This window comes from Amblyomma maculatum, chromosome 4, assembly GCF_055883805.1.
Source record: "Amblyomma maculatum isolate TAMU_Amacu chromosome 4, ASM5588380v1, whole genome shotgun sequence".
NCBI classification, from domain to species: domain Eukaryota; kingdom Metazoa; phylum Arthropoda; class Arachnida; order Ixodida; family Ixodidae; genus Amblyomma; species Amblyomma maculatum.
The window spans coordinates 40,567,317-40,589,801 of record NC_139347.1 but is presented as its reverse complement, the minus strand read 5'-3'; the positions used below and the strand labels follow the sequence as shown (position 1 = coordinate 40,589,801).

The 22,485-nt window shown below is 42.3% G+C and overlaps 1 protein-coding gene across 1 annotated transcript in view; it reads right to left on the bottom strand.

The window, feature by feature from the left end:
• Positions 1-22,438, bottom strand: part of eIF5B (eukaryotic translation initiation factor 5B) — a 43,111-nt gene extending 20,673 nt beyond the window's left edge. The window contains exons 1-11 of the mRNA XM_084601188.1: positions 22,248-22,438; positions 21,521-21,584; positions 18,620-19,708; positions 17,421-17,600; positions 11,325-11,492; positions 6,903-7,017; positions 6,465-6,556; positions 5,891-6,007; positions 4,500-4,752; positions 2,824-3,221; positions 1,525-1,632 (exon numbers count right to left, since the gene is read on the bottom strand). Coding sequence (XP_084457314.1) covers positions 1,525-1,632; positions 2,824-3,221; positions 4,500-4,752; positions 5,891-6,007; positions 6,465-6,556; positions 6,903-7,017; positions 11,325-11,492; positions 17,421-17,600; positions 18,620-19,708; positions 21,521-21,584; positions 22,248-22,288 — 2,625 coding nt within the window. The 5' untranslated portion in view covers positions 22,289-22,438. The remainder of the gene's footprint in view (positions 1-1,524; positions 1,633-2,823; positions 3,222-4,499; positions 4,753-5,890; positions 6,008-6,464; positions 6,557-6,902; positions 7,018-11,324; positions 11,493-17,420; positions 17,601-18,619; positions 19,709-21,520; positions 21,585-22,247) is intronic.
• Positions 22,439-22,485: the final 47 nt, after the last annotated feature.

The window sequence follows — 22,485 nt, the reverse complement described above, 5'->3', positions numbered from 1 at the left end:
CTTAGTGCCACCAGGTGCAGTTGCAGCTGAAGAATCTTTAGCACCCACAGTGGCACGTGAGCATATGAGGTTTTTATAGAAATTCTACCATATTTAGAGGTAGGAACAGCCATGCTCGCCATTTATCTTTAAATGAATTCATTTTTTTCATGTTTAACAGGCATTCAATAGTCGAAGGCATGTTTTTCTTCATATCATAAATACATTGATTGATTGATTGATTGATTGATTGATTGATTGATTGATTGATTGATTGATTGATTGATATCAGTGGTCAAAAATTTCAATACCTGCACACCTTTACAATCTACAAGCCTGTAAGACTCACTCTACTGCTTTGTACACAACTATCTCTCATCTTCAAAGAAATCTTATGGTATCTAATATTACATATTAGTTTCACCTCCCACAAAAAAAGTCCTCTGTTAAGGTGTTGTTCTTGGCCTAGAAGATATAGTGAGAACCATCAAAGCTGCTTACAGGAAAGCACGACCCTAGTTAAGCGTCAGTGATTCGACTGTAGGGTGTGGCCAGCTTAGCTGGAGAGGCCCGTAAAAGAGCAGCGCAAAATGCCGAGTGCTGCTTTTGCCATTTCTACATAGTACGAGGCGCGATTGGCCTGCTTCATGTCGCATGTGCGTCATGAGCACCGTAGTCATGCCATGGTCACAAGGGATGTGGCGTCGGCGTGGGGGGAAATCAAAACCGTCGAAACAGCCGACCAATGCCCCCGCAAGATGGCACTTCCTCTCGCTGGAAGCCTGATGCCTATAGCGCTGATGAATAGCCAGACGGGAACAGTGAATTTAGACTGAGATTTGTTCGGATCCGCATATAATACAAGGCAGAAATCAGAAATTATAAAATAAAGAAAAAAAATTCACTTTACGCAGGTTTTTACAGTATCGTGCAGGTACTCGTCTGATACAATTACTGATGCAAATAGTTTTCGGCAGTATTTTCAGGACCATTCGATAACTTGAGCTTTCGGTTATTTCGGGCGTTTTTTCTGGTCCCTTGAAGACCGAATTAACGAGAATTTACTGTATTGAGCAGCAATACAAAAGCTCCACCAGGTTTCATGCAGGTCCTTCTTGTACAAAGCACTGATACACGAAATCCCGTATAATATTTACACCGAATTTTTAAATATAACTTTTTTGCAGCTCTAGTTTATTGTTACTTCCAGATACCATGCGAATTCTGAAACAAACAAGATGAACAAAGGTATTTTCTCATTTTCATTTTTTTTCCCGCTGACCAGATATTTGAAGGCATTTTCCCCCTTATTCACATTCGTTTCGTATTCGAAAATGTAAATATTCGCACACCCTAACTTTTATTTAATTGAAACTAACTTACCAATAAAATTGATTTAAAATGAATTTAAAATATAGCCAGCCAGCCAACCAAAATTTTGAAGTATGTTCTGGTTAACCAAAAGTTCAAATTATCAGAGTTTTAAATTACTGCGAGTCTACTGCAGCACACATAAAAGCATAAAGAGCAAACTAAATGACCCACCGTGTCCAAAATTTTTGTTTTGCCAGTGTCGACATGCCCCAGGACACAAATAACTGGCGACCGAAGGTTGTCCACAGAACGTTTCTTCTCAGCTTCTTCCCTTTGTTTCTGAAAATCAAACGAAAATCAATTTTTCTTATAACATTTTTCTTATAACATGACCACAATAAGGGAATTACATGACAGCGATTCATTCGTCCACATCCTGCGACGGGATATCTAATATCTTGTTCACAGAAACTTCAACAACAAGCTACAAAAGCAGTGTTTCATAAAAAAGATGGTTGCCAGCTCACATATCTTCCTTGTTTAGTTTCTCATAATTTTTCTCCATGACCAATTTCGTTTGCACGACAATTCCAGGCCCATCTGCCAAAACTTGCATGTACTCTAACTGCCAAAGCTATCAATGTTGCAGCTGCCAGCTGCAATTTCAACAGCATTGGTGATGGATAGTGCTCAATGTGAATTCGCAACTTTCATGCTGAAGGTTACCTCCTACACTTCATCTACCAATTAAGCCCTAGCTTCAGCCATTAGGGCTAAAATGCAGCTTCAGCTGTAAAAACCTTTCGAGCACTAATTTACAGCAGTTATTAGTTTACAAACAGGACCTCCATTCATCTGCGTGCAGCGGGAAAGCACATTTAAGGAAAGCAGCCATAAGGCAAAACATGGTTTGACATAATTTTAACAGAACTCGTTCAGACTGCATAAATTATGCAAATCAGGATTTCATTTAAAATTTCAGAAACCGAAACATGTTGCCACGAGCGCAAACATTAATGAGTATTCAAGATTGACATTAATATCAATCAAGTAAACACTTGACTAGAGTTGCTTTCTAGTTTCTCTTGTACCTGAACTGGAAGCAACACTAAATGCCTGAAATCTTTTCATATGTTTGGTGCATTCCATTTTTAAAATGTGCATCAAAGACTGTAATGAAATCTTTGACACAGTGTGAAACAGTAATCGACACTACATTAGTGGCATGCTAAATAATCTTCTTGCACAAACCCCTATGACGTTTGGGGGCAGTCTACTACTATCTTTATACTAAAATGTTGATTTTTAAACCTGAAAGAGGCTTCACTGAGTGTTTGTCAAATAACTAAATTTTTAAAACATGACAGCATGTTTATATCTATTTCTGGAATGAATATCAACATCAAGAACACCACTGACACAAGCCCTTTCATAGTCACAATATAAATGTACCTTTATTGCAGTTATCATGACCCCCAAGTAGCATTGTACTTCACAAGTAACACTTGAACCGACTAGAGATGTGCTTACCTGTAACCTAGCTATCACTTTTTCCTTTGAATGAGACTTGTCATCTTCACTATCACTGCTTTCATCCTCCGAAGACTCGTCAGACTCGGAATCATCATCTGACTCTGATGACGATGACTGTTGCTGCTTTTTCTTGGCTGGCTGAGCTTTCTTTGTTGGTTCTGGCTTCTTGGGAGCTTCTGTTTTGACTTGGACCTTGAAGTCACCCTTGACCTTTGCTTCAAGCACCTCTTCATCATCTTCCTCTTCAGACGATGTTTCATCCCAAGCATCCTTCACATCCTCCTCCTCCTCCTCTGCTGGTGCCTCCACGGGCGATGTCTCCTTCTCTGGCTCATTAGCTGCTTTGCTATCTGGTCCCAGGATCTCCAGCTGCACTTGGGGAACGCTCTCATCAGCTGAAAAAGATTGCAGCACAGGGTAGGAATGATGTAAAAAATAGAAAAGTGAAGTGAAAAAATGAAACTAAAGCGAGGTAGATGTAAGAAATAGAAAGCTGGTCAGTCTCACCACACCTTGTCCAATGTGGTATCAACCTCCTCATGCTGTCCTGTCTTTTTTCACAGTGTAGTTACTGTGTACTGCTTTACCATTTCTTTAAAGGTTTAAAGGGATCTCCTGGGACAGTGAGCCAAGAAGAAATGAACCCACTCCTGAATGAGAGTAGCAGCGCTCCAGCACTCAAGGTGCAAATGCGTATTTTCGATGCCTGACATGAGGAACAAACCACACCTCGCTTCCGAGGCGTGCGCGTGAGCGCAGTCACCGACGCCAACATCTATCATGTCACATCTGTCATATCTGGAACATATGTCTGTGCCGCGCTCACGTTTGGCCTCACGTCATGTCTGGCGCATGCGTAGGCCGGTTTCAGCGTACGCTTGTGCGAGCAGGCACACAGCACGCAGGCTTAGGAAGTATCCAAGGAGCGAGGCCCTAAGATGAAAAATGACCAGTGGTGTGCCAATCAGCATTCAAAATAGTGCTCAACTAAGCTCGGCTCAAGATAACTGATCAGCAGATAACTGGAATCGCTGTGGGTTTGCATAGAGAAGCAAGGCCTAAACTATGCAGCCAGACTATCATTCAGCAACAGTGCCCTTCTATCATCATCATGCCTGTTGTCGCATGCGTGTCAGAGGTTCACAAGCAACAATGGCAACAATGCATGAAGTAAATCAGTTTTGACGTCTATTTGGTCGATACCTTACTGCACCAGTCATGCTTCAACAGGGTGATCAAACGGGAGCCAATCAAAATATCAAAATAAACAGTGCGAGCCTAGCTGTATCCAAATTAATGTGCGTTTGACTCCAAAGCCTCAGACGGGTATTGGCCCGGGCCATGCTACTGGCCCATTTTATCCAGGTTCACAAATTATTAAACTCAAAATTAAGATTGTTGTGCACTATTCGACATATCCTCAGTTCCTGTTTCACTCACTGGCTTCTCTCTTGCACTGCCTGCTATGGTATAAAAATAGATAATCTCTTGAAAGTTTCTTTGTACCACATGTTCTAAAGAAAATAAAAGAAAACAGCAACCATTGATGCATCTAAACTTGGTGGCTTTCAGTCTTATATAAGCACTGTCATGCTGAAGTGTTATTGTAAAGACTAACTCTTAACCAAAAAGGTTCCGCAGGAACAAGTGCACGAATTACAGGGTGCACTAACCTTTCTTCTCCTCCTCTTCGGGCTTCTTCCGCTGGTTCCGGCGGCGATCCATGGCGCGCGTGGTCTTCTCTTTCTTCTCGCCGATCTGAGGCACCTCAATGCCCTGCTCCTTGAGGGCTTTCAGGGTGGCCTCCATGCGTGCACGCGCAGTCTTCTGGGCCTTGGTGAGCAGCCGACCCTCTGCCTTGGCTCGTTCACGGCGCTCCTTCTCCTTTTGCTTCTTACGCTCCTTGCGCTCCTGCTCTTGCTTCAGCTGCGTCATCAGCACACATGTCAGCATAAAGCTTCGCTAAGCACTAACAGCTACACATCCCCCTGAAGTTTCTAAGAGATGTCTGTTGATCTGAATTCGCCTGACAGTCTTGCTGACTAGTACCTAACTCGCGTTGCACCAAGTGCCCTGTCTGTTCCTTTTTAATTGCTTTCTTTTTTTTTGTCCCACAACTAGCGGTCACACCTAGAGGAGGGAGGACACCTGCTGCTACACTGCCTCCACTCAGGTTTACCGCTGACGTGCTTGAGCAATGTCAACAGCGCAGGCCCCAAAAGATGGCCATGCCCCTTTTACCGACAATCCCCACACACCAGACCTGTACCTGGATCGATGTGTAAACCCACACTGGCACCCTACTGCCAAGACTGTTGTATCACCGAGAGGCTCACCACACCAAAGACTGATCTGGCAGTGCCGGGCAAGGGCCAGCTGAAGGAGATACCACCTCAAGAGGGGCTCCGATGCAGTAGCACAAGGTTTAAATTCTGCTGCCTGGAGGAGGATGGACTCCCAATTTAACTCCTAGCTTTTGCAAGAGTCTCATTGCGCTTCACGCAGTGAGAAATTCCCCAATTCCCTCCCCATTTCCTCTTCAGGCCTAAGAGCCACTCTAGCTGATAAAGAAGTACTTTCACTCACTTGGCAGCAGATCTTATCACCGTTGGGTGATATATTTACATGCACATTGAAAAGATAAAACACTGATGAAAAGGCAAACAGAGTGGTAATTCAGTTCCTGTATGAAGTTATTTTTATGACGATGGAGAGATGGAATGGCCACCAAGATGGGCTCACGTCAAATTTAATTTCAAGCGTACACTCTATGATGCTTAACAAAGCAAATTATGCTCTATCCCAACTTGTTGCCACTGCATCATCTTCAACATAATTCAAAACAAGAAGCTGCTGAGCAAACATTGTGAATTCTTTACACTGCAGTGGCACTTTGATGCTGAAGCAGACAAAACCAACATTGCAGCTGGATACGCCAAAGACGTCTAAAGAAACCAATGATGCTCATGAATGTTCTGCACTTCAATGCTTTCAAACTGAAAAATGGCCACAAGATATGACGCCTATACTCACTACTTAACTCAGAAGCTAACTGGAACCTCACCTTCTCCTCTCGTAACCTCTCAGCTTCTTCCTCAGCTTTTATCCTTTCCTCTTCCTCTTGCTTCCTTCGTTCCTCTTCCTCCTTGAGCTTCCTGAGGTGTTCTTGGATTGCTGCAATCTGAGAAAAACAAAACAAAAAAAAAAAAAAAATGGTATGACAATTTCCCAAAGCAGCACAGTTGTCCAAAGCAGACAGCAGAATGCTACATGCAATAACCAAGTGCACTGGAACAGGAACAGTGACATAAAAGACACGACACTGCTGGAACAAAAAAACACCTGAAAAAAAAAAAACACCATTTTCTTCTGAGCCTATAAAAATGTCACTTTTTTCTGAAGCTTAATGAGAGGGATGAAAGCATTAGAATTATGTAAAAATGACTTCTGTTCTGCTACTCTAAACATCTAGCGACGTTTGAAAGACTTCAATAAAAAAAATGGGCAAATAAATCTTCTAGAAATAAGAGCACAAGAGTGAATTGATAGATGTAGAGTTTATGCATCCATGGCTGCTCTCAAGAAGCTGAAAGCATAATGACCGATCAGTTTATGTCACAGATTACCGACCCACTAACCTGCTTGGAACCAGGCTTTTTCACTTTCTTCTTGTCATCTTCATCTTTTTTCTTTTTCTTCTTTTTACCTTCCCCTCCTTCTTCATCAGCACCTGATTTTAAAGAGCACCAAAAATGTTAATTACACTTGGGCCTGCATGCAATAATAAGCACCACTATTCTGCCACTTCATGTCAAAAAAGTTAAACCTGGAGGTAGAAAAACTGAGGACAGCTCGTAATTTTTCCTACATGCAGGCTTTTGTTAAATAAAGTGTTAAACAAATGTACCCTAGCCAAACTGGCAAGATTCATCCAGCCTAAAAAAAAAAGAAAAAAGGTACAGGGGTACATTCAACATTAAAGCAAAGGATCCTAGGGACCTCTTTAAAAACTACTTTTAAAGCCACAGCTTTTTATCTTTTAGCACTCCATGCTGTGTCCCAATTGCAGTACTGACCTTCAGCACCTTCCGCAGGAGCACCAGCAGGTTCCTCACTGTCGGCAGGTGCTGGCGTGGTTTCTTTGCTGGGCGCAGCAGGCGCTTCGGTTTCTTTCTTGGCATCCTTCTTTTTCTGTGCGAGTTAAAAACAAAAGCACTTGGCAGTGGCTTTTGCAAACAAGTGACTGATTGCCCACTCTGTACAAAAGGCTAACAAACACCTGCTAAAGCTTATTACCTGCTAAAGCTCAGTACTTAGAAGAGCATCACAGAATTGAAGCGGCCGCACCTGGTTGAGGCAGCAAGTATTCTGCAGCAAGTCGCTACTTGCTACTGTTTATTAAATATAACCTTCACTGCCAACAGAAACTGGGTAATCCAAGAGAGCAGGAAAGCTTCTTCAGTTCACACCTGACTAGAAATGCTCCCATGTATTATACTTGACTTCCAACACCATTTAGAGAAGAGAGTAAGCATCAGCCTGATTCATATGCACTATGAATGAATGTTCCATACATTAGTGACAAAAAGCATAGTCGAATCAAAAGTTACACACTAAACGGGAATGTGCACTTTCCTGGCAGGCTTACCAAGTTGATTCAAATTAAGCAAATTGGGCCGATACTTGACAGAATGTGTGTATGATACGTTATGCACAGTCTTGGGGTGATGTGTTGAAAAGAATTATCTACCCACAAATGACAAATTTTTTCTTTGCAGTACATTATAGTACAGCTAAAAGAGCTATTATTTAATGGCTAAAAAAACAAAGAAGGTATGTATAATTTGTTGAAAAAAAAAATATTTCACTGACAAAATTCCTGAAATTGGCACAAAAATATCAGTATGATCTCGATAAAACAAACCCAGGTGACATGAATTTTCAGATAAGAACTTTTAACAACCAATTAACCTGGGGCGCTCATATTTCTGAGATCTGTTCAGCCGCTTTCTCAAAGCCTTGTTTTTGAGGTGTAAATTAAAACATACTCCTAGCAATATTAAGCTTTTGGCTCACAAAACATTTGTCAGGTCCAAACTTGAATATGCTTTTGAAATTTGGGACCCGCACACCAAGGAAGATATCTCTCAACTAGAGCTCATCCAGAGGAAGGCGGTATGTTTCATCTTTCATAAACATAGGAGGTCTGACTCCCCCAACACAGCTCATGAAAGACAATAACATTCCGTTGCTTTGTACGCGCAGAAAACTAAACCGTATTTCTTTTCTTCACAAAATTATCGCAGGTAAGCTTGGCATTTCTCCCCCTTTACTCCTCAGGCACTCCATTGCTCGAACGACCCGCCATAGTAGGGAGCACACCTTACAGCCTATTTTTGTAAAACAAACGCATTTAAGCACAGTTTCTTTTCTCAAACAATAGCAGATTGGAACGCACTCCCTGAATCTATTTTTAACTCTCCTAACGTCGAACAGGCGCTAAAATCATTTTTGTTTCACTGAAAAGGAAGTGACTATCCTATATTCATTTTCTTCAGCATGTATTCTATTGTCTTTGCTGTGTCATCTTTCGAGATTCATTTTTGCTGTGTGTCCCATAAATGGTTTCACGTAGTAATGTGATTGTTTTCTATGCCCCTCCTGCTTAGGCCAACTCTGGCCTGCAGTATTTTGAAATAAATAAATAAATAAATTCTTCAGCCGGAGTACAATGTGTACATGAGCAGGATATCGGATGTTCAGAATAGTACTCTCCCACGCCACTACAAATTAATAAATAAATTCTTCAGCCGGAGTACAATGTGTACATGAGCAGGATATCGGATGTTCAGAATAGTACTCTCCCACGCCACTACAAATTAATATAGAAGCGAGGGCCCCAGTTCAACCTCAAGCATTACACACTGCCTGCGAACTGCTTACAGCTGCACTGTACATGTAGGGAGCAATTCTCAACGGTGTGCGGCCTGCATATCGCTAACTCTACGATTAGTAGTCGCATTGTATGCATTAGGACTTCAAACCCACTTACACAGGAGGAATACAAGCATGAGCATGCGTTCACCTGCACAAACAATGGTACGGGCATGCGGCAGAGATGCAGTGCACAGAGAAATAACATGCTACACAGCAAGAGCAAGTTGATTGTTTTCCTGCCCGTGTTGTTCTATGGCCAAGGAGGTCGAAGCTCGGAAAAAAGGGCCATCAGCCAGCAGTTTGCATAGCCTGTCAATAAGTAAGGATCTAGTTCACTGCAATATGTGACCTTCACCACCACTCTAAAGTTTACGATTTTGGCATCGCGTTGCTAGGGGATGCGCATCACTTCTGCTGCCAGCTTAGTATAGCAGTTCAGCGAGTTTAGCGAGATTCAAGGCTAGTCCATTATCCGAGGCAATTGGAGCAAACCTAGAAAAGGGATGAGCAGGAAAACGCAAGGTCTGGGGGCACTTTAATTATCGGGACATGGAGTTATGATAACTTGTCATTTTATGTCTCCTCCTTGGTAAGTGGGAACACCTAATAAACGCAACAGCGTGTCCTAAGCAGCGCTGCCGGGCCACTACATGGGGTTCCATGTGTTATAGTTAAATGCCCGGTTTGCGATGTCTGCCCTAAAAAAAATGCTAGAGAGGCAGTTTATTGCTTGGCACTGAAATTTCGAGCACTTTGCTTATCTTAGAACATCATTTATCAAAACTTTTCTCTGGCTTTGCTACTTTTAGTCACCGAGGGCTGACTGTGCTTTTCTGTAGCATACCAACATAAAAGAGTGCAGCTACAGCGCAGTGAAGTCATGAACTGCCTCAGGGATGCCACACATCAAGCAGACAAACAAAACAGTACACAGCTATTTCTATAGCTAATAAACTACTGCAACATGACTGGAGCCTTCTTTTGTGAAATTCTGCAATTGGGCAGCAACATCAATGGAGGAGCACATCTGTAAATAATGAAATGATAACATGGAACCCTGCTTACATGAGACCTCTAAACAGCGACAAAAGCCGCTCTTAGGTGCGTATGTGTGCATGCATGCACGTTTGTGAGTCTGTTTTAAAGTTCAACTACATATACAACTCTGCAATCAAATGCGCATTAGCCACAGCAGCAATGAAGAGCAATGGTAATGTCTGAATAACTGGCGCAAAGTGTGCATACAAATAACCTGACAATGTGATATGACTGTTGCCTCAATGAAGCAACAAGCGTCCCTGATGAATGAAAGCATACCTGATCTGTACACTCATCTGTACAACAAGAAAGTAGCTGTTCACACATCATCAAAGCTGTCCATATGTTGAAACACACAGTATACCTAGGATAAGGCAGATTAATACTAAAAATTCAAATTGCACGGAGTTAAAACTAAGGACAGTCCTTCTGATAAATGATATTGATGACAACAAAGCATCAGTTTATAATAAAAAAGTAAGTTAACAAGTTATTATTTTGTGCGTGTGCGTGACTTCGTGAGCTTTGCCGTTCACATATCTGTATGTACCGAAACACTATATAAAGAATGTCTTGATATTATGACATTTCTGTATCCCACCAATGCTGCCCGCAGTGAAGCGTATGTATTTGCAAATATATATCATGGGGTTGACCTTGCCACAACTAACTTGCTATGCCAGATATTCATTAGCTAGGCTAGTACTGCATTACTCGAAGCTCAAAAGAACCACTAATGTTTTACATCCATAAAACATGATCGGCTATGACAGGAATGTCTAATAGTCGCAAGGGATGAATGCAGCTAACTATCCAGCTTTTGGTTTTGTAATATCTCACGAAGTGGCATTGCAATTATTCATGTTCAAAAGCAATGCGATACAACAGGATGAAGCAAAGAAGCCATGCAACAAGCACTGTGCATCCATTGCGATTTTTCCAGTGCTAATGCATGAAGAAGCGAGGCAGTTGCAACAGTAGAGATCATTGGGGACGCAAGGTGAGGGCAAGATGTTTTCTAAGGCTGAGATGGTGCTGGCTATTGGAGTCGTTTCGTTATCAACACACAATGCAACAATGAAAAGTTTCCCCCATTTTTAAGACTTCAAGTAACTTTGGGCTACTGTGAACGCTTGCTAGCTGATTTTACCTACACTCAGTTCTCATTCTTTAGTTTCACTTCTACATTGTCTTTTTGAAACTTCACGTGAAAAATGCGTGCAACAGAAGTCAAAACACAATGAGAAACCACGAACTTTTTTTGCCCACTTCATGATGTCCAGATTTAACCATTGTCCACTAAGAACACTCAAAATGATATTGCTGGAATGACCGCTTAAAAACATGTGGCTCATGCATATTTGAATACACAACCTCAGATTGTGGATTAAGAAAAAAACAAGTTTAAAAACAGAAAATTTTGTTGAACATTCACACGCACACCACAATTGATGACCTCAACCCTGCAACCCTCACCACAGCAAGCAGCTCCGCCTGAAGGCTTTCACTCAATCCATGCGCACCTTTTTGGGCTTTTTGGCTTCGGCAGCCGCACTGGCAGGAGCAGCAGGTGCAGCCCCATCATCTTTAGGTTCCTCAGCTCCTTCTGTAGGCTCATCTTGTGCAGCAGCTGCAGCCTTCTTGTCCTTCTTCTTCTTTTTCTTGCCAGCAGCACCCTCTTTGGCTTCAGCCTACAAAGGACAAAATGAAATAATGGTTGCTGATGTGCTACGCTATAAAAATAAATACCATTAAAGCTTCTTATAGTGCACACATAAAGAGAAAGATAGTAAAATACTAGCTGGAAAGAGCCAAAATTCATTTACCAACTTTTTTTTTTGAGGGACTAGTCAAGACCATTCACAGGTTTATGTACACATGGAGATCTATCAGATTGCTCTCATTTAGCTCTCTTGGCTTTAAGGGAAGATGCACGAGTGCAAATGCCAGCGTTGAGGTTGCAGCGAAAATTACACTCACTCTGCGGAGCCAATTATGTATACTTTGCAATTTTTTACTCAAATACGGGTAGTTTTATATGCAGGTTTTGAACACCCTTTAGAAAGGAATTCAAATAATATGGGAAATAACACTGTGTGACTTTGTCGAGATCCATGCGACATTTACTCGCTTCCTAGAACCGATGATGAGTCAGTGTGAAAGTAGAAAAGTGTACTATTCACAAATATGGTGCTGTTTCAGGAACATCGCGCTTAGGGGCTCGGTGTGACCGTTAAAGGTAACCGGCAACAGTTTTTGTCTTTTTCTGTGTGAACAAATGCTGGGTCAATATGCAGGAAAATGGGATGCGACAGCACAGCCTTCCTGCACTTTACGGAATATTGCGTCTAAACTTATGTCTACAATAAAACGTACAAGGGCTACAAGCGCTTGTTCTTGTGCTTTTCATTGTGCAACCAAAGAGCAACCACGAGGATTGATCAAGAGCCGCAAATAGAGCTGTTCAAGGTTCATTGTAGAAGCGGAACGCCCATTAGCCGAGAAAGTGATCCGTGCCAAAGCTAGGGTATAGTTGTCCTGCACGCCGCTACCCTTGGCTTTTATCTCTATCCGACTGCAAAACACTTGTTAAAACAGGTACAGTTTTATTTTTTTTTGCCTCGCAGCGCAGCTACCACACCGCAGCTTACCAGAATATCAGGAGAATATCAGGAATTATGCTCGAAAACACAGCAAGCACTGTACATACAATGCAGACGACCCATACTTTTGCCTACACGACAAAAGTCACTGCTGTCGCCAGCGCCGCCGCATATCCACTGACGTCACAGGCTGACGCTTTTCGATATGCTCTGTGCTAAAGGTGAGTGTTGTGTTGTGTTGTGTTAGGTTTAGTGGCACATATGCAACTTAGGCTATCATGTGCCAACCACAAGGTTAAGAGTGTTGCATCTATGTAATTAAAACTTACATTCTGTTTAGAACATTTGCTTCTATTAAAAACCTAAAAACACAGGACAAATCAATGAGAGCATTTTCATTTAAAAGCAACGCTGGATAAAGTGGAATGTGTTATTTGTAAAACCATGGAAAATGTTTTTTCCTTAGTTGTTCAAGCTGTCTGCATGAGAGTAAAATGTGAATGACTTGTTAGCTCATGTCCGCATGAATTGCACAAGGGCTTATCCTGTTTTGTTAAAATAAAGGTATGTGTTAAATGTGTGTGTCCTATGCGAAGACGGCATAGAGCCACTTCTTTGGAACGTTCATGGTGGGCACACGTTTAAATCCACAAGGACGCAACCACCTACTTACTGTGGCGTGCCTCGTAGCAGATTCCAGGCTGTATGTAACTCCTATAGGTGCACACATTTAATTTGCAAATATTCTGCACTCGCACCCCACATACCTGAACTCAGATCCACTCTGTTTGAAACAAGTTGTGACCAAACTACAATATACTTCGATACCCGCACAGCTGTCAAGCTCTTCCCTCATCCTCTGGCCAAATATGAGCCTCCAGCTAATTGCAAACTTTCATCAAATTAAGGGAAACAAATGGTTGACAAAACAGAATTTGTGCGGTCAACATGCGTAGTGCCTAGCAGCAAGTCGGCATCGGGAGTTGTATCCGTCTCGGCACGCATCCTTGTAGGCACATATTCTCATCATGGATTTGTACAGAGTCCGCATAGCACGCACAAGCTCGTCAAAATATGATTAGCAAATCTTGCACCGGTCGGCATTTGCCATCGAGCTTCTCTGGTACGTATCAAATGAATGCGCACAAATCGCACAAACGCTACCAGCTAGCCCACTGTGGTGTAGGGTCGATACCCGGTAATGGTGGACACCCAGTGGAAGCAGCTGGTGCGACGTCACATGAAAATTGTATAGAGAGAGAGAGCATGCAAATGGGGTTTCCCCACTGTATAGAGAGAGAGGGAGAAAATTTTATAGAGAGAGAGAGCATGCAAATGGGGTCTCCCCACTGCACCGAAATACTCAAAAGACTACGATAACACAACTATATCATGTACGCAGCCTTTCTTTAACCATGATAGCACATTTCTTGTTATGCACCCATCCTATATTTCTACAAGGATGATTTGCCTGATCTAGAAGGGCCCTGTATACATATATGGTGCAACACATTCAGAAAACATCACAGCACACATGGGTAACAAGCACATTTTGAGCAGTTCTATGCCTGACTGTCTCTGTAACTGCGGGTCTTATAATGGCCTCTGTGTACAGTCAGACAGCGTTTTCTTAGCTATGAAGGTACATGATACCAAGATATATAGAATTCCGTACCATTTTTATTATTTTTCCACTCTGATTTCCCAAAGCACTTATTAGAGTGTTTTAGCAGACTGGTTTTACACTCTGCTCCAAGGATGAGTAGAGCGGCCGGTGAAGTGCAGATAAGCAGAGCAATCTCTCTATTCCGCTTCATGCCAGCTGAACGGAGCGTCGCATCGTACAGAACAGTCAGCCCAAGAAGGCTGCTGTCAACTCTGAGGCAACCAAGAGCGCTTTCAAGGGCTCACTTCCCTGACTAGCCCTTGAAAGGTCTTCACAACAAACAAGAATCACTGTTTGAGGAGCAGTGAATACCCTCAAGTGTCTGCGTGCACATGTAGATGCCGGTGCCAGAAGAGGTTGCAGTCAAGCACAATATGGCTCTGCATATCACAAAGGAACATGTAGACCTCGCTAGCAGCTACTTTTGGCTGGAAGCAAAGCAAATTAGAGGAAATAAGTGGCTTCTTTCAAGCCTGTCCCAATTTATTTTGCTAATGAAAGGATTCTCGTGCAGTCCTGCACAAAGTGGCCACACGTCGACTTACTGCAAACATTTTCAACTAAAGAGATCTTCAATTTATCTCGCGTTCAGCTGCCACGAAGACAAAGGACAGGATGTGACTCTCTGAATCCTTTTTGTGCACAACGTAGGAAGCTGAAAAAGATCTGGGTCAATCAATCAGTTCTTAATGCAGGCATTTTGCTTAATTCAGCTGCATTATCAGATGTCTGGCAACTAAACGAGCTCACTTAAAATTAATAATGTACCAGAAAAGCAAAATGATGGGACATGTTGAAGAAATACTTCAATTTTGATTGTTTTGTCAAAGTGGTTTCTTTATCACTGCCACAAGGCACCACAAGTCCAAACAGCTCTGCCTATCCATATCAGAGGATACAGTTGACCAAAACATGTTCGGTGCACCTCTTCGCTGATTATGCTTAGCAGGTCAGCGTAACCAGAGTGGGCCGTAAAACAGACCTGCTAAAAGTGTCTGTCAGCGGAAAAAGTCAGATGAGCAGATGAAAAAAACTGCACAGAACTGAATGAAGGTGCTAGCTAGTATTATGGCAGCCTTACATTCATTACATGCCTCTGATCCATTGCACATAAAGAAAACAAGGACTCAAGACATGGTTACTTGCTCCGAGAAGACAGTAAAGCGCTCTTGTTTCATTCTTGAACAATAGGCTTTATTAAGTGTAGCTTGTTATTTGCTTCAATATCCCATGAAGCCCGTCATTTAGCATTTAGTTTAGTCATTATAAATTTTGTACAGTCTTTACAGGGTATGTTCGCGTGATTTATTTAAGACAGCACATGGAAGAAGGCACCCATGCTGGTCTTTTATCTACATGCGCAGAGGAATAGGAATCTGGCCATTTAATGTTACATCATCGTTGATAAATTAATGAAAAGTATGAAAAAAAGAAAAAAAAAGGCAGGTTTATTAGCTAAACCCAAGCGACAGTGACTGCCAAATTTTCTAGCTTATTTTGGACAAAGCAGTATGGCAAATTGACAATCATTAGGTCTTCCTTGCCTTATCTCATGATTTTGTCATTTGCCCAGTGCACAAGCATCTTAATTGATGACACTGATTCTAAACTCTCTCCAAAGTGCGAGCTGCCTGTCTGCTGCTACACCTTCACACCAATCATTTTGAAATGCTAGACAGCTCTTAAATATTTCTCATTCATTCCTTTAAAGCCTCAAGAAAAAAAAGACTGTCACATAAGGTACCTTCATTGATAAACAAGCACAATTCCGTATAAACTGAGCTTTTAAATATTACTGAGTGGTAAAAGTGGCGCCAATATCCATGCAAGCAAGTTTTTTAAAAGCACTTCATCCACCTTGGGAATGCCGAAAAGGCTGTTTCGCACTTTCCTTGGCCTGTGTTAAGCCAAAAACATGGATTCTGCCTTGGAATGAGTAGCAATGACATGATACTTTCCTCAATGCACAGATTAAATAACATATTTCAATCAAACATTTCTTCACTTCTTTAGTGAAGTCAACGAGTTCAACATTGGTAGGTATGAAAACCTTCATGGCATTCGTTCAGTTTGCTTCGAGAAGAAAATTCAAATTTTATGTACAATAATAGCCAACAAGCCAGATAAGAAGCTTGGACTTCCCAGTACTCCTGCACCTCTTCATGATGGACGAAGCACAGTGCCACCAGCTTTCCTTCTAGTTAATATTGAGAAACTCTATGAATACAGGCACATCCCAGGAGCGGTCCTCCATAATGCCGCTATAGTGGGTCAATTCAAGAAGTCAAGTTTGAAGCAACTGCCAGGAAGGTTTTCAAATCAAATTTCCTCACCCGTAAATATATTTTCCTGCCGTATAAACATCAACACACCGTGAAAGAGCCACAGAATCAGTTTTTACTGAAACAATAGCTTTTTTAGAGCCTGGCATCTTGACTTTACTCACTGTTTTCTTTTAAGCCTCCAGAGTGGTCTGCTCGAGGCCAATGATGCCTGCTACATTTCAAATCCCTGCCATTTTATGCCCAGAAAAAATAACAAGAAATAAAAACCAAAGTTGCAAAGTACTATGGTGAGCATAGAAATAACTGCCCGGAGCTATAACTTGCTTCTTTCACGTACTAGTAGGTACGCTGCAGCCGATTTTTTCGTTTTTTTTCAGGAGCAGCTTTGCATGATAGAATAATTCATGGGCATAACTGTTTCTTTATGAATGAAGGGACTGATATGCCATGACTGTGAAAGTGGGCAGCATGTGTGAATTGCTAAAGTTTATGAGTCATTCATGCCATCTTTGTGGAACACAGGGTCATAAATCTACATACACAAATTTAATATTTTCTTGACAGTAGAATGTAAACCGTGTCAGAAAGGTATAATAACTGGATAGTGTAGTCCCCAGTGCCACTTTTAATGCCCGTAAAAGCAAGCATGCTTTTCTTTGACCTTCATTTTCCAGCTGCGAGCCAGAAGATGTATCCATCCCTTCCACAACAGGCCATAAGTATACAAGGAGGGAAGCACAAAACAAAACCTGCTCACTTCAAAGCATTTTAAAAATATACTTGCCAGCACACTGAGCCTACACGTCACATGTATGGCATGGATAAAGAACAAATACTAATAATAATAATAATTGGTTCACAGGAAAAGCGCAGTATCTGTCCCACTTGTTCTGTGGACACCTGAACTGCGCCCTAAGGAAAGGGAGGAAGCCTTCATCGAAACACAGCCGTCGGCGGTCGGGATCGAGCCCGGGCACTCCAGCACAGTAGTCGGGCATCTTACCACTGCCCCGCAACGGCAGGGAGAGAACAAATGCAATTCTGGAAATGTGTGTATAAACTTACCTCATCCCCAGGCTGAGCAGCAGTAGCAGCAGCAGCTACACTCTCCTTGGTGGGCGGAGGTTTCTTGCCTTCAATTTCAAGCGTGAGCTCTTCCAGCATTTTCTCCAACTCATCATCATCTTGGTTTTTCTTTTTCTTCTTCTCCTTCTTTTTCTTCTCTTTTTTCTCCTCTTTCACGACCTAGCAAAAATTGGGAGGTAGCAAGTGCGTTATGCTATGAGGTTTCCGTTTTCGAGAACACATAGGTAAGCAGCCAATTTATTAATTAAAAGGACACTTAACAAAGGGTCAGAACCACCACTAATGTAGCTCTGACAGCAATTTTTCAGCCACTGGCCTCGATTCTGCCTTTCTATTCATGCAATCAAAGGTCTTAAAGGAAACTTTGTGTAGTTTGGGAGTCACATCACAGTGACACCAGACAACAGTCTTCCAAAATATAGAGAAACTATTTTATAACACTGAAAAAGCAAACCAAAACTGAAAGTCCAGTGAATATGCTTCGCGTAACGCAGCAATGGTATCAAAACGTTACTAGAAAAACACAACACTTATTCATGCATTGAATGGCCGAAATAGAAACTGAAAACAATTAGTCCTTTCCTAAGAGAGAAAAAAAAACGAAAGGAAAGGTGGAGAGGTCGGCCGCCAGTATAAATTGTGGCCTGCTACTCCACACTGGAGAAGGAGGACAACTGTAGTAAAGAGGAGTTAGGGGACGAATGGAGGGGGATGTCAAAGCATAGTAAAATTATTATAGAGACCGCGAACACACTTGGTGACACTCATCTCGCACAACATGCTGGAGATGTCTTCCATGCACACCAGTGGTCACACACACACCAGAACAAGCTGCAAGACAATTGTATAGCGAAGCGGGTATTAACGTGTGAGGAATGCTTGTGACATTCAAAATGCAGTGCTGCTGACAGGAATCATCCATCATCCAAAGTGATGCCACACAAAAGGCAAACTTGACAATCGATATTTGGTGGCATGAAGCTTTAAATGGCTACCATACTTGGTGGTAGCTTTGTTAGAATATGGCAACCTACATAAGATCTTGGAGCTGCAACTTAAAACTTTAATGTTGCATCTCGCATTGCAAACGTGAAAACTTAACTATGCCTCTTGCTCATTAACCTTTCTCCTGTATAAAATAATGAGTTACTTCAGCAATACATGTCAAATAATCTCACCTTCTCCTCTTGCTCCTCGACATCCTCCTTTGCACTGTCCACATCATTTGCATCGTCATCATCGTCATCGCCAACATCAAGCAGTGCGAAACCACCCATCTTTTTTTTTGGAGCTCTGGGAACATCCTCATCATCAGAATCTTTCTGCTTCTTGCTTTTCTTCTTCTTGGAAATAGCAGGAGCAATGGGCATCTCATCATCATCATCATCATTGCCGCTTTCGTCAGGGAGGCCTTTACCTTTCTTCTGCTTTCTTTTTGACAGAGGCAACCTGTCATCTTCCTCCGCGTCACTTTCTTCTGCTCCCTTCTTTCCTTTCTTTCCCTTGGCAGGTAGCTTGAGCTCCCCTTCCTCATCATCACTATCATCTCCTGCCTTTTTTTTGCCCTTCTTTCCTTTTGCTGACTTGGCAGGCTCTTCATCCTCATCGCTCTCGTCCCCCTTTCTCCTTCCCTTCTTCCCTTTTGCAGGCTTGGCATCATCTTCATCTTCGTCACTCTCGTCCCCTCCTTTTTTCTTTCCTTTCTTTCCTTTTGCCGGCTTGGTAGGCTCCTCATCATCATCACTGTCGTCTCCCCTTTTCTTGCCTTTCTTCCCCTTTGCCGGCTTGGGAGGCTCTTCTTCATCCTCACTGTCATCTCCTTTCTTCTTCCCCTTTTTCCCCTTAGCTGGCTTGGCATACTCCTCATCCTCGTCACTTTCATCTACACCCTTCTTCCCCTTAGCTTTCTTTCCTTTTGGTGCAGGCTTGACAGACTGTGCTTCATCATCACTCTCCTCGGCTCCTTTTTTCTTGCCCTTCTTGTTCTTTGTGGCTGGCTTTGCAGCCTCCTCGTCCTCATCACTGTCATCCAATTTCTTTCCTTTTGCACCCTTTTTGGGGACGGGAGCCGCCTTGGCATCCTCACCTTCCCAGTCACTATCATCATCCCCTCGGCCCTTCTTGCCCTTTGCTTTTTTGCTGGCTACACCCTTGGCAGGTTTGGCTGGCTCGTCATCGTCACTCTCATCCAGCTTGTTGGCACCCTTTTTTGCCTTGCCCTTGCGGACAGGCATGTCATCATTGAGGCCGTCACCAACAGGGTCCATCTGAAAGCATTAAAACAACACAGTGACTCAATCTCCACCCATACAGAAGAATCCTCAAAGAGAGAGTAGGGTATTAAAGTGTAAACAATTGAAATTAACACACTCTTGAGCTCAGTGATGCAACAGAAAAGAAAGCCTGCATAGGTCCTGCAAACCTACATTACACTAAACCATTAATTTCATCCTGCTTCCCCTTATACAAGTCACCTCGGTAACTGCCTAACCCAGGTTAAAATGGATCTAGACAAATATTTCTTTGTCGCTTTAATGCCCAAATTGTGAAAGTCAAATGAAAAATCATTAGCTCCACATTATGCTAGCTAACATAGCCATTCGAAAAGCCAATACTCAAAATTGTTCGCACAGCTAGAATTTAAACTATCAATATGACATGCAATTCAAAACACTGGCTATTTGTTGAATTTTGTGTGGCTAATTCAAGCTTAGAAAAAGATTAACTCAGAGGCCCAGGAAAACCGGAAAATATTTTATCCAACAATAGTTTTCCTGGGACCGAATTATGCTCCAATCACATCACAAAAACTGTCACAAGCCTGTCAATCAGCCTCCACTCCTATTGGTCAACAAATCCCACGGTCAGAATCAACAAAAAAAAGTGGGGCTAGCCGATCAATTTGCAACAGATTTGTAAAAGATTTTGTGATGTGACCCTAGCGTAATTTGGCCCCTGTTTCTTCTGCAAAAGTTGTAGTACAATTCTAATTGAAAAGTGCTGCCTACTATAAATATGCCTGCATCAAAATATGTAAACAAAGCTCCATGTAGTGATGACTACACAGTGTGACAAAGAGTGAGAAATCTGCAAAACTTTCCTTTTCAATTATGCTATGCTCAAGTGGATGTTAAATGTAATTTATATTTCCTTAAAGACACATTTCCTTAAGTGATTCAACATTCCAGCATACAAAAAAAAAAATGAGCAGGCTTGCATGCCAAGTCATGGGTGCCATGATGATTACTACCCATGCAGAGTGCAAGTCTGAGGAGACTGTGATAAACAGATTAGCCAAACGCGCAGTCTTTACCATGTTTCTTCCCTCCTAAGTGGCAACCATTATGACGCCCTTATAAATGAGCGGCAAACAACGGCTCTCCAGGCTTCCGCCTCCGGCCATCCGGTTCATTTAACTGCGATTTTAACTAAAAAATCCACGTAGAACGAGAGGAAGAATATGGCTACATGGTATGAAAGAGCACTGAACCCTGAACTAGTGAAGTAAAATAAGTCATAATAAAAGAGTAATTACTCATTGGCATCCACTCAAGCGCAGTGAGAAAGCTGTATAGCTTTTCTTTGTAGCCGTAAGGCTGTGCTTGGATGGATGTCAATGAGTAATTACCCCCGTATTACAAATCTACTCCACCTTGGGTCCCCTAAATATTTGAGCAAAACAAGTCAGGTACAATTTTCAACTCTTAATCTCTGCCGCCAATGCCGATGGCATCATTTGATTTCTTCACAAACACGTACATAGCTGTTTGTGCTCTCATAAGATTGGATTCCATGCAGCTGTTTTGGAATATGTAGTCAGAGAAAAGGGAATATGTTTCGCTTAGCACTGTTATGGCAGTGACCTCTGTTTCCGGTCGATATAAGTTTGGAATGTTTTAATGAAGTTATTACTACCACTACTCAAGACCACGACATCATATGGTACAATAAAATACTAACACTGCAAGTGCTGCAACATTACTACCAGAGTTGTGTGCAACTAATTCTAAAGGTCTATTATGCCTGAGGGGGGAAAAAGCAAAAAGGTCACTTTGCTAATAATCACAAACTTCGCTCACCTTTTTCTTGGAACCCTTGTCGGTAATGGTAAGACTGTCCATGTCTTGCGCCAAAGTGTCATCACTGTTTAAAGCGAAGGATTGCGCATGTAACTCTGCACTACATACTTGGCTTATTTCCAGGCCCATATAGTGACCACAATCATGAGATAGAACTCAGTACAGTAAGGCCAAACGGTATTTCCTTTCCGCAAACATCAAATTCGCACAGCGTACAGAAACTAAACATGTCACAAATTAACACCAGAACAAATATTCACTGTTCGTGAAATTATTCAAGATGCCACGCTGCACACTTCGCGATGCCCTGATATGGGACACATTATAGCATCTTTATTGTTGAGAACAGCAGCAGATCTCGGTAACATCCGAAGCAAACGTTCTTAGCAGTAAACCATACGTGCATTAATTTACATAAAAACGCGCAAAACCAGTGACCGCCGGCTGCTGCACGAGCGGCTACGCCACACCGCCGGTGGCCAGTGGAGCGCCGTCATTGACCCTGAACCTGTCAAGGCACTATGCGATGTCAAAGCGCTCACAAGCACTAAGAGATGTATTGCACTAATACTTGGGTGCTCTATAATACATTCTGACTGTCACGAAGCACCAACGCTGTATGAGCACATGTTTTTTTCGTTAAAATGTTAGGCTTATTGTCACCGACATACGGTTGATGCATTGCACAGAGCGGAGAGACATTGCGTGAGGTTCACCGATTACTTACTCTTCTAACTTGTCTTTCTTGGCCTTCCTGTCTTTCCCCATGATTGTTTACCGCACTCCTGTTATATACAATACTATAGGTTTAGTTTTAGCACCAGCAAAACACAGATTTCCGTGAACTCGCATGTACAGATCTATGAACTAGGCCACGCTGCCGCGTTGGGAGACATCTACCGCCCAGAGAATGCATCGCCGCAGTGTAGCAGACGCGCAGTAAAATAAAGCGGGCGCTGAGAACT